We start from the raw sequence: 13024 nt of genomic DNA, 5'->3' as shown, positions 1-13024 counted from the left end.
CCAATAGATATAGGGAGATGTGGTATGAGTGCCAATGAGACAACTCTCCATCCAAGTAACAATTTATAAAGTAAACCATTATAGGTCAAGGTACGGCCTTCAACATGGAGCATTGGCTCACAACGAACAGCAAGCTATAAAGGGCCCCAAAAATTACTAGTGTCAAACCATTTAAAAACGGGAAACCAACAGTTTTTAGATATAGGAAGATGTGGTGTAAGTGCCAATGAGACAATTCTCCATCCAAATAACAATTCATAAAAGTAAACCATTAAGTCTAATCTATATAAAAACGACAAACGGTCTGATGACCATATGCTTGTGACAATAAAAAATATACGAAAAACAGGCCATAGTTCGTATTGATTTGGTAGCGGAACTATTTTGATTCGAACACCACTGGTTTCTTGATATGTCTTTATACTATTGTTTTTTATTATTGAAATTGAGTAACTTAATAATGAAATGTACCTACTTGTAAAAGTAACAGTTACAGATGCCAGGCTCGTCTGCTTCTGTTGGTTCGGGATAATCATCTATAATTAGTGTCTCCACTAAAGACCCCTTCATGCCGAAGGAGACTCTGAAAAATAATGTTTAATATGATTAAAAGAAGGAGTAGGATACACTTACATCAATGTCCAATATGATTAAAAGAAGGAGTAGGGTACACTTACATCAATGTTTAATATGATTAAAAGAAGGAGTAGGGTACACTTACATCAATGTTTAATATGATTAAAAGAAGGAGTAGGGTACACTTAAATCAATGAGAACGCTACACATGGACACACAAAGAATTATATTTAACCTCGAAACTGGATGCTTACAGTAATACAGAATACAAATTACATAAATTTATATTCATCGAGACATCAGACGAACAACAGGCTTAAATTCGCACACGATGCGGAACAGGTGTAAAAACTATATAAAAAAAAAAGATACCAAACTGGCAGGCGAATGAAAAAAGAGGACGTCCACAACACGGATAAAATCAAAAGTCAACAATCAACACAAAGCTGCCATTTTCATGACTTGGTACAGGCATTTTCAAAGAAACAGTGTTTTCCTTGTTGTCAGAAGAACCGAAAAACCGATTGTAACTAAAATTTGTGTGCTAGCCAAGTCTTTGATTTCAACGAATAACACAAGATTGTCACATAGGCATACTTTTCAATACTACTATAAGACCAATTTGAATAATGTACCAATTCAATTTAAGTATATATGAATCATCGTATGAGTAGGATGCATTTATACATGAAACCGAGGCTAATTGATAGTTTTATCATTCCTCAGCAGACGATTGAACTGTGTTATTTTCTCTCCTTTAAACAGCTTTACCAAATATAGATCGTTCATTGGATGAACATGTCAGTTGTCATAGAACGCCCGTTTCTTTCGTGACCAGACTATATTGTATGATCAAGACAATTAGAGAAGTTAATTGTGTCATTTTGTTAGTTACCAAAACTAGTGCCAATTTCTGATACAATATTTTAGTGTCCCGTGTGTTCAACAATTGTTCTACTTTTAATGAAAACTGCAATACAGACATTATAAGTCACACGGGAATTGTAGTTGAAACAGCTTTTCCGTGGAAAGGAAAAATCAAACACGATATCCTATAATTATATCGTCTCAATTTATTTGTTAATTATCTGAAGCATGCAAGGTCAGGCTAATGATGTTGGAGGTCAGGTGTACGTTACTGGATGGTATTTTAGCTAAGAAAATATTGTCTATTTATAACATGATACTATGACTATTCTAGTAGTCTTATGTCGGCTATGTCAGTACTTTGTGCCGTCATTGTCATTTTGATGTTTGTCTGTGTGTCTGTTGTTGCCACCTGGTGAATGTACCACAAAAGAACTGTTTTTTAAAGTTTGATCTATTGTTGTTCTTTTACGCCACTGTTCTAGATTTGTGAAAGGCAGAGCTGTCACAAACATGTTTAGCCACTTCACATGTTTTACAAGCCTGTCCAAAAAGGCATGATAGGACTTTTTAATGAAGTCCGTGTGGTGAGCTGTGGTTGTTTGATTGGTACCCGTTTTGCAATAAGTGCCTTGTCGTCTTATTTTTATATTGAGTCATTCAATTTTGTCCGTAGAGTCCATTTTTGAAAAGTCAACATGGGTTGAATGACTATGCAACACTAGTATAAAAATAAGACGACGATAACAGATTTTCAGGAAACGGTAAATGCTAATTCCATCCGTCAATGATAAAATGGAAGCGTTGAATAAACTTTACAACCAAGACTGAAAGCACGTTCGACTGGTGACCCTGGTGACAAAAACATTCTACTATCAACCATAAAAAGACTATTATCGAACTGCAAAAGTGAAAGAAATACAAATAGTACGTTTTATAATGTGTGAATTATAGAAATCTTTATTAATAGAAACTAATTAAATAACACATCTCGCTCCTTGTTCAAAGAAATTGATTAGATTCGATTCACACTTCTTCATTCAATTTACTTGGTTGAAAAACTAATAACTGAATTATTTTTACAATCCTGTTGAAGTACACTGTGAAAAAAACATAATTATTGAAGTCCTGGATAATATCTGTTAATCAATGATTATTTATCCAGGAATTCGGATTTACCTTCCTTATATGTGTAGGCTATTATGATACACCTCGAGATGAGTATAAGCACTACTGGTTCAAAGAATTCTCGAGAGCAGATTGTTTGGAGATTCTCAAAAAGCTGTCTTTGGTATAGTAACACCATTGAAACAATAGTCTTTTAAAGAGGGGCGCTTGTTTGGCTATGCGGGATATATAAATACGCAGTCACATCCAGTCGGAATGGCGACCTTCAATCCATGGCCTCGCATAGAAATAGTGCATGTCGAAATGCTCTGATTTATCCGTAGGTAACATATTGCAGAGCAAATGTATGTACTTGTTCAACATATCATCGTATACCAGTTGTTGTCCATATTACCCACATATCAGTAAAATAACATTGGTTGTTTTATTTTTATTTTGTGGCTTTATGTGAAAGGTTTTGTGTTTATTTATCAGCCATTTTGGTAATAAGTTATTGCTTTAGTTTGCTATGCTATTTTTGAGTTTATTTCTAAGTTATGATTGCTATAGTTGGTTATTTAACTACATTGTTCTGTCTTTGTATCCATGTCTCAGATTTTTTGACCATTATTTGTTGATCATGATCTATGTATATTTCTTTCTCAGACAATTTTGTTATATTTGGTTGTTCGACTTTGTTATTTTGTATTTGCATTTCTGTCTGATCATACTTTAAGTATGAATAATAAGATGTGGTATGATTGCCAATGAGACAACTCTCCATCAGTCACAAGGAATAAAAAGTGAACAATTATAGGTGAAAGTGTTGATTTTGGCTTGATAGGCAACTTGATTTTTCTTATCCAGAAATAAAACAGACGGACGCGGTGTGTATTAATACGCAGCCACGTGCGATGGTGCGTTATGGGAAAAAACGGTACTATTTATTCTGCAATAGGCGACAACACTAACATTTTCTAAATTTACCAGTTTTTATAATAAAAACCTGGATAAAAAAGATATGTGTGGTGTTAGTACTTTATTACTCTATTTTAAAAATTGAAGCCTAATAGTATCATGACAAATTTCCAACGGAGCTTGTTTATGTTATCCATGCCCACCGTCATTTTACACCAAATTTATGAAATTTTGGAAGCCTCTTCGAATAATTCTCTAGAAAATATTTAAATAGGTTTTAAAATTTATATTGTAAATTTACACACTGCAGTTATTCATAGATAAATTAAAAAATATATTGTACCCTTACATCCAATCACAGCCCCCTAAGTTGACTTCCTTCACCTGTCTTGGGTACACAAAAGGCCAACCTAATGCTGGGAAAATGAAATAGTACCGTTTTCCCTATATGTGATTTCTTGTGTAGGGAATATGTCAAGCGATTTGCTCGTTAAAGAAAACGTGCAACAAGCATTTGATAGATACTAGGTGGACTCCTGTGCACAAAGAAATATTTCTGCTCCAATTTATAGTCATTTTTCAGATCTATATTTCCTGCAGGTTGAATTATCTACCTATTAGTATGGCAAGCCGTTCTCGTCAAAACTATGTTTAAACCCTTTTTTCGAGAAAAAAAATTCACACTGAGATTTAAAAAACCTAAAATAACACACTGAAAAATCGAAATTACACACTGAGATTTAAAGAAATAAAGAACACACACTGATAATTCAAAATTACACACTGAGATTTTAAAAAGACAAACTGAGATGAAATAAATTGAAAAACACACACTGAGAATTGTTAATTACACACTGAGATTTCAAAATACACAGTGAGATTAATATGCAAATTACTAATGAATAATTCAACAGATTAATATCTTGATCTGAAAAACTCTTGTCATTATAATGAAATGCGATTCCTTCAACCAACATTCGTAATAAATTTCAAGACTTAACATCGCTCATATTCATAAGTTTGTTGCCTATAATTCAGATCATTACTACCAGTAATAAAACATGTGTGACTGTCCCTTTTATTGTCTTCCAACTATTTCCCTGATTTCGCTAGTTAATCTTTTATATTTTTGTTACGTTTATATGCTATAATAGACACTTGAGTAAAAATTTCACTGCATTCATTTGCAGATTGTTCCAATGTTTTCTTATAATTTTAATAAAGTTTTTCACCATTTGGTTATATTTTGTAATAAGAGTAAGTGGGTATTTTTCTTGTTCTTGTATTTCTAAAGTTTTTTTATTAATAATTTGGAACCAAATCGAAGGACTAACGAGTTCTGTCCCCTTGTTGTTTTAAGCTTGAAATAGATTCAGATTAAGTATGCTAATTAGATATGTGCGCATAAAAAGTGCGCACAAATCTCAGTGTGTAATTTTAAATTCTCAGTGTGTAATTTCAAATTCTCAGTGTGTGTTTTCAGTTTATTTATTCTCAGTGTGTGTTTTCAGTTTATTTATTCTCAGTGTGTCTTTTTGAAATCTCAGTGTGTAATTTTCAATTCTCAGTGTGTAATTTTCAATTCTCAGTGTGCGTTTTTCATTTTTGTTATCTCAGTGCGTCTTTATGAAATCTCAGTGTGTAATTTTTAATTCTCAGTGTGTAATTTTCAATTCTCAGTGTGTAATTTTCAATTCTCAGTGTGCGTTTTGAAGTTTTTAAATCTCAGTGTGCTTTGTTGTAATTCTCAGTGTGTAAATTTTTCGAAAAATGGTTTAAACATAGTTTTGACGAGAACGGCTTGCCATATTTTAGACCTTTTCAACAACTTTCGACACCGACTAATGACACCTACAGTTTACAGGTAAAATGGAGGGGACGTCTCAAAGACAAAAACATCTGACTATTATAACCTATACAAATTCGATTTGGCGGTTATACATGTATATAGCTACCGAAGATAATATATATATATATAAAAAAAAGGAAAAACATATATTTCTCTATATGTATTTACACGCCATTTCACGTAGAATTGATTAAAAAAATTACACTGCAATAATTCCGCATCCTAATCAGCTTTCTCTTCACATTTATGATTATGTCGCATTCTAATAACGATACATACATGTGTTTCTGCAAAAACTTTCTAAGAATTTATGAGAAATATGAAACATAATTACTGGACTATCTGTCCGTGTGTCACACACTTGTAAACACGGTCGAGTTTGTGTTTTTCAAAAGATTTAAGATACCATGTTTAAGTTGATGTATTCCTTTATGAATAGGGAGGGGATTTAATTGATTTCTCGTTCCAATGTATCATTACTTAAGCAAAACATACCTGCGTATGGAATTAATAATTCAAGACGCTAGTTACTATAGAGCTTTGTCATTGCAAATTCTTTTTGGACAGTGCCAATCAGGGGTTGGGAGTCCAATGACTTAGGTTATCCCTTATTTAATTATATGGTAGTCCTCACGAACTGATCGACCAATATAATTGCCCGTGTTCTAAAAAAACAAGATACGTTGTCCCTCATGATTTTCTAGTTTTCGAAAAAAAACCACCTCTGGGTTTCTTACCAGAAGCGGGAATTGCTTAGCAATGAATTTTAATGTTGATCGTGTTGATCAAGTATCATATATGGTTTTATATGTTACACTGTCATTGCTATCTTTTATTTTATGTTTTTGTCAACGGGTCAGAAATTGTTTCTGTTTCTCTTTTCCTTGACAAGGCTTTGCCGGATTTATAATCTTTTCTATTTTTACGTACTTATGATTCTTTGTGAGTTTTTTTCTCCCAATAAGAATAGTAAAACCCCGTCGCAAGTTTTGTTCGCCTGAACCAAGTCCTAAAAATGTACGGCCTTTACACGGTTGATATTTTAGTTAATGATGTCACATTTTGACTTTATGCTACGCTTTTATATTTGATTCCTTTTTAGTCGATCAGAGATCGCTGTTTTTTTTCATATTTTTTTTTTATTCTTTTTTTGTACCGTAAAAATAACCCTAATCTTCATTCTAAATTAAAAAAATCCATGTCAGTTGGACTCTGTCTTCATTGCCAATCAAATCAATTTCAAACAATAAATCCAATAGTAATCAATAGTATTATTTTCAATCTATATATTTGAGACGCCCCCTCACAAATTACCTGTCGTAGTCGTGCTCAACTGTAGGTGTAGACAATTGTTGAATTGTCTAATGAAAAGATGCTGGTTCTTGATGGTTTTAGCAAGTTGTTGTGACGTTTTTGTGTTTCTTTCATATATATGTTAGTATTGTTGGTTGTTGCAGTTTGTTGTTTTGCTCTTTCCAATGCATTAGTAATTGTTTGTTGATGCCGTTCGCGATGAATTATTTGTGGTTTTTTTTCCAGAATTATTTGGTCGGTCCTTGTTGTTACATGCATTTTGTTGTCTATGTGTTGTATGTTTATTCGTCGTCTCCTTAGGTAACTGTTGATGGTTACAGTCTGTGGTGCCTTTTATGTTTTTATGTATCAGTCATGTTTGTCATTTTTGTTTGGTTTAGTTGTTTATGTTGTCTGTGTGCTTATTTCAAAATCATGTTTTAGTAGTAGTCGTTACTTATGTTGTCTGTGTGTTTATTTCTACGTACTGTTGGTCGTTTTAGTTTGTTTTATTGTTTGTGTTTTTATTTCTAGGTCCTGTTGGTTGTTGTCGTTCGGTTTTTTTTATCTGTGTGTTTCTTTCTATGTCATGTTGGATGTTGTCGTTTGTTTTGTTTTGTTTTGTTTTGTTTTGTTTTGTTTTGTTTTGTTTTGTTGTCTTTGTTTTTATTTCTGCGTCGTATTGGTTTTTGTCGTTCGTTTTGTTATCTGTGTTTGTTTTTTCTACTCATATTGGTTGTTGTCGTTCGTTTTGTTATCTGTCTTTTTTTTCTAAATCGTGTTGGTTGTAGCCATTCTTCTTGTTCGGTGTTGTTGTTCAATTTGTTGTGTGTGTTATTATTCCTAGGTCATTATAACAAAGAAGATGTGGTATGATTGCCAACTCTTCACAAGTGACCAACATGACAAAAAAATTAACAATTATAGGTCACCGTAGGGCTTTCAACAATGAGCAAAGCCCATTGCACATAGTCAGTTTGTAATACTTTTGTTGTGCCTCATATTTAGACATTGTTGAAGCTGGTTATTGTTTTGTTTATTTTCCACAACCTGTTGGGAATAGTTGTTTGTCATGATATCTGCGATCTTGTTTCTTAGGCCTGGAAATAGTAGTAATTGCTGCTTGTTACACGTTTTTGTAATAATGTCCGCAACTAGTTTCTAAAGTCTGATAGTACTTGCTGATTGATTTAGTTTATAATCATGTCTGCGAGATTGTTCCGAATACCTTGTAGTAATTGCTGCTCGTTATAGTTTGTAATGATGTGTATAAGAAAAAAGTAAAATCACAAAAATACTGAACTCCGAGGAAAATTTATAACGGAAGGTCCCCAATCAAACGTCAAAATCAAAAGCTAAAACACAAAGGAGTTTGTATTTAATGTCTGATAATAATTGGTGCTTGTTGCAGTATGTTATAATTTCTGTATGTTCATCTTTTATAGAATAGAATAGAATAGATAGCATATTTTTATTGACCAAATTAGGGCCCCAGGAGGACATATAGCATACAAACAATATTATTATAAACAATAAAATATACAATACACAGACAATAGATATGTAACATGTGTATTAAAATAAAATAAAATAGTATAATATACTATAGAAAATACACTCAATAAAATAGTAGCAGTGTATTATTATTCAATGTTGAAATTGACTCAAGTGCACCCGGTAAGTGTATTTTCACTTTGAAAAAGACAAACAAGAGGCATTAGTAGTTTGTGTGGAGAAATCTCAATATGGAAAAAAAACAATTTTAAGTACTTGCACATTTGACTATGAGGTAAATTGCAAATAACAAGTTTATTATATAAGTCCTTGTGCTGTATGTTTTTTGAAAATGAGAAAATGATTGCCAATGAGATAACTCTCCACGAGAGACCAAATATCATATAAATTTACAAATATAAGTCATCGTACCGCCTTTAACAATGAGCAAAACTCATATAGAACAGTCAGCTACAAAAGGCCCCGACATGACAAATGTAAAAAAAAATGAGTTTAAGGCTTGTTCGTTATTGCTTTTGTTTAAATTTGTTGTGCTGTGTGTGGTTGTTTCTAAAGTCTGTCGTTATTTTTGTTATTTCCAGTTTGTAATGTTATATGTGTGTTTGTTTCTAAGTAGATATAAGAAGATGTGGTATGAGTGTCAATGAGACAACTCTCCACCCAAGTCACAATTTGGAAAAGTAAACCATTATAGGTACAGTCTTCAACACGGAGTCTTGGCTCACACCGAACAGCAAACAAGACCTGTTTATTACTGTTGTAGTTTGTTATTGGATAACTGATATCATCGGGGATAACTGAACCAGTTTTTTCAGTGAATAACAGATTCAGCAGTGTTATCTCTCAACTAGACAATGATTCCCTTGGAAAATGACAGTATCACATTAATGTTATCTGTCTATTTTACCTACTGGGAAATGGTTACCATCAGAAATAACTGTATGATGGGTGGTAAATGTCTAGTGGAAAAATTAATCCCTCGGGGAATAACAGAACCAGCAATGGTATATTTCTACTGAAACAAATATTCTGTCATTGAATAACAAATCCAGATGAAGTATCTGTCACTTGGACTACTGATACCATTAGAGATTACTGCACCATAAGTGGTGTTTGTCTACCTTATTTACTCGACTGACTGGTATTATCGGGGAGAAATACACAATATATTGTACCTGTTTACTTGTTCATGATTCCCCCGTGGAATAACAGAACAAGCAGTGGTATCTGTCGTCTGACAAATGATTCCCGAGAGGGGGGGGGACAGCAACAGCAATGGTGTCGATCTAGTTTATTAAAAAATATAAGGCATTTGAAATAATTAAAATTAGTATTCTTGCAAGTTGATTGTTAAGAAATCATACTTTCTAGTTGGACTTATAAACGTATCGCCTTTCAGTGCGCACGTGCCTAAAGTAAAAATAGCAAACAATAAACTATCTGACCTTCAGATTCTGAGGTTCATTGCTTCTATTTTAAGTCGCTCTAACAATAACATACAGCATTGATGTACAGATAGCAGATATTCAATTCATTCATTAATTGAACTGAATTACAATGCCATGTAAAAGATAAACACAAAAATCCGGAACATGTGTGGTCTCTGTAATTAATTACAGCAAATTTAACGGTTACTGAAATTGATTACAAAACCAAACATTGGGTACATGTTCACCTTAAATTACCTTTCTCCAAAGTCAGGTGATTAGACTTACCTTTTCTGTGTGGTCATGTCTTCTCATTGTCGTTCAGTGTAGAAGTCACATTCTAATTCCACTGATATATCTTTATGAAATAGATTCAATTAATTCCTTTAAACGAATATAAATCATTCCAGCAAATAAATGTTTAGCAGTGAGCAAATACAGAAAGCAAACGAGCCGTGTTCTGCGATATCCTAGTAACATCAAATAATTACATTGGTTTTAATTCGCCAAAGATGCGGATCCTGAGAAATTGTCAGAATGCCAGGAGAGATATATAAGTTATGGATGGCACTCGTCAAATAGTCTTACTTACAATATAAACCAGTTATTAAGAAATTCCAGTGAATTAGGGAGTATGGAAGTTCATTAGATAATTGTAAGAAAACACAACGCCTAAGTAGGACGAAGAGGATACAATAGGAATACACCTGTATCTTTCAATCATAGAAAAAAATCAATACACCTGTCATTTAGAATATTCAGTTTTCGTAGAAAACCACTTTATATGATTTACTTTAATTAAGAATTTTAATACCGTAGAATTACTCGTAATAAAGCGCTACAACAAACAGCACTGAACCAAATAAAAATAGCTATGTAGGCGTTAAAATGATTGGTTTTCAAAGGTCACATTTAAAAGTGGAACCCTTCTGGGACATACACGGAGAACTTGATGTTATGTAGCGCACTGGTCAGTATCTTCACAGTACTATTCTATAATTGTCAAAAGAGGTAAAGGTAGAAGACAAATCGACAGCAAACTACCAACATTTAAACTTTTTATGATTTGTCCACTGGTCTATACTTCCCTATGCAGTATAGTATGCTGAATTGTTATTTTAAGCTGTATGCATTAATCATATAAGACAAGGTCCACTTGACTTTTTAAAAGCCACATGGCCGGTGCATATAATATAATCCATGTCCGTGCTTATAACATGAATATTTTTTTCTGACCTTTTTTCCCGCTATGTTATAAACATTTTTGGTAAATATCTAATTAAAGAAACAAAATGAAAACTGATCCTCCTGTCTTGAAACATCAACTTTTTTTTTATTAACCTTTAACCTTGTTACTTTGGTGTTATCTTGGTTTTGTGTATTGTGATATGAAACTGTTATTTCAATCATAGTCTGGTTTTCATTTTTGATTTCCATAAATTTCACTCAAAGTGAGCTCAATTTGTGGAAATCAAAATCTGGTACATTGTACATTGATAACATTTAGTATAAAAATTACCATTGCATGGCTCTTATGCCATGTCGTAGATTCGGGTAAACAAAATTTCATGGCACTTCCATACGTCGACTCGTGGGGATCTGGAACATCTTTACATGTGGTCTCCATAAAGAAAAACATGGGAATGTTGTGGATTTTCTGTGGCATCAGTATGTCCATTTCATTTACGGACTTGATTTTCATGTTTGAGCGACTGCTTAAATAAATAAAAAAAGGCGGAAAAATCAACTGTAAAGTTTTTTATCACTTAAATATCTAACTTATAATGATTTATAGGACACCTTTATTTGTTTTAATTATTGCAGTGTCTTGTTAGACAGTACCTCTTTTCAAAAATCATGATCAGCGTTAAGTTATTGTGGTCAAGTCCATTTCTCAGAAACTATAAGCAATAGGTCAACTTTATTTGGTATATGGAATGATTGTTATGTGTACATTTCCTTGTGGCAGGGTTCATCGAACTGTGGCCTCATTTCATGGTTCGTTGTTCAATGTCAAACTTTTGAAATTTGGTCGGTTTCTCGGATACTATAAGCAATATGTCAACTGAATGTATATTTCGTATTTTGAATTATTAATTACAATGTGTGCATGTCCGCCAAGCACTGACTAGTGTTCAATTGACCTTGACCTTTATTCATATGTTTTTTTTATCAACCTTAATTTTTTTTGACATCTGTTTCTACGATATTATAAGCAATTGGACAATGATTGTAAGACGTTCGAGTCTGTCTAGTAGTGTCAGTTGACATTACATCATTTTCGTGGTTCATCAGTCAACGTTAAGTTTTAATTATTTTGATTGGTATCTTGTAGGTACTATAAGCGATATGTCAAACTGTATTTGGTATATGGAATTTACGTGTCCGTCTAGCAGGGATCATCTGACATTTACCTCAATGTCATGAATCTCTTATTCTCAGTTAAACTTGTATATATATCCACATTTAAAACTGTTTGCAAGTTGTATAAAACCTATTCTATGTTATTGCAGTGAAATATGGGCTCTTAATATGTTAGTTAAAGATAACTCAAGCCTTGAATGTAGATATTTGTCTTTTTTACCATCAAAATTTGAAATAAAATTTGCTAAATATCTTGTTGGTGTAAATAAAGCTGCAGCTAACACAGCAGTTTTATCAGAAATAGGTATGTTACCTATTGCTATTGATGCGGTTAAGGCTTCTGTTGGCTATTGGTGCCATTGGATAAATGCAAGAAGACAGTTATGCTTCAAATGCTTATAAATGTAGTTTGAATTTAAATAATGGCTTTGTGGTCAAATTAAAAAATGTTCTTTCAAAAATAGGGTTCAATCATGTATAGGAAAATTAAAAAAACTTTCTCCAAAAAATGCCTTATTAATGCTGTAGGCAATAAATTAGCTGAAAGGTATACAGATTTTTGGAAAGACAGTCTTTTTAACAACCAAAATAACCCTAATGGAAACAGGCCCGTAGCCAGGAATTTCCAAAGGGGGGTTCGTAAAAACTCGACTTTAACAGTCACAATTCGAACAGAACGTTGACTTTAACAGTCATTATTTGTTTTCAAGGGGGGGGGGTTCGTCCGAACCCCCCTGGCTACGGGTATGGGAAACAAACTAAGAACATACAGAAACTATGAATATCATTTTGCTTTAAAATGTCAAATTTTAAAAGAATGTAGGCAAATAAAATTGAGAATGGAAATGGGGAATGTGCCAAAGAGACAACAACCCGACCATAAAAAAAAAAAACCAAACCAAAAAAACAACAGCAGAAGGTTACCAACAGGTCTTCAATGTAGCGAGAAATTCTCGCACCCGGAGGCGTCCTTCAACTGGCCCCTAAACAAATATATACTAGTTCAGTGATAATGAACGCCATACTAATTTCCAAATTGTACACAAGAAACTAAAATTAAATAAATACAAGACTAACAAAGGCCAGAGGCTCCTGACTTGGGACAGGC

General features: G+C 33.1%; 1 protein-coding gene across 1 annotated transcript in view; it reads right to left on the bottom strand.

Moving 5' to 3' along the window:
- LOC139503618 (uncharacterized) overlaps positions 1 to 10070 on the bottom strand; it is a 47199-nt gene extending 37129 nt beyond the window's left edge. The window contains exons 1-2 of the mRNA XM_071293454.1: positions 9841 to 10070; positions 476 to 583 (exon numbers count right to left, since the gene is read on the bottom strand). Coding sequence (XP_071149555.1) covers positions 476 to 583; positions 9841 to 9857 — 125 coding nt within the window. The 5' untranslated portion in view covers positions 9858 to 10070. The remainder of the gene's footprint in view (positions 1 to 475; positions 584 to 9840) is intronic.
- Positions 10071 to 13024: the final 2954 nt, after the last annotated feature.

This window comes from Mytilus edulis, chromosome 1 (assembly GCF_963676685.1).
Source record: "Mytilus edulis chromosome 1, xbMytEdul2.2, whole genome shotgun sequence".
NCBI lineage: Eukaryota > Metazoa > Mollusca > Bivalvia > Mytilida > Mytilidae > Mytilus > Mytilus edulis.
Note: the sequence above shows the minus strand (reverse complement) of the source record. Positions and strands in the feature narration are given on the sequence as shown.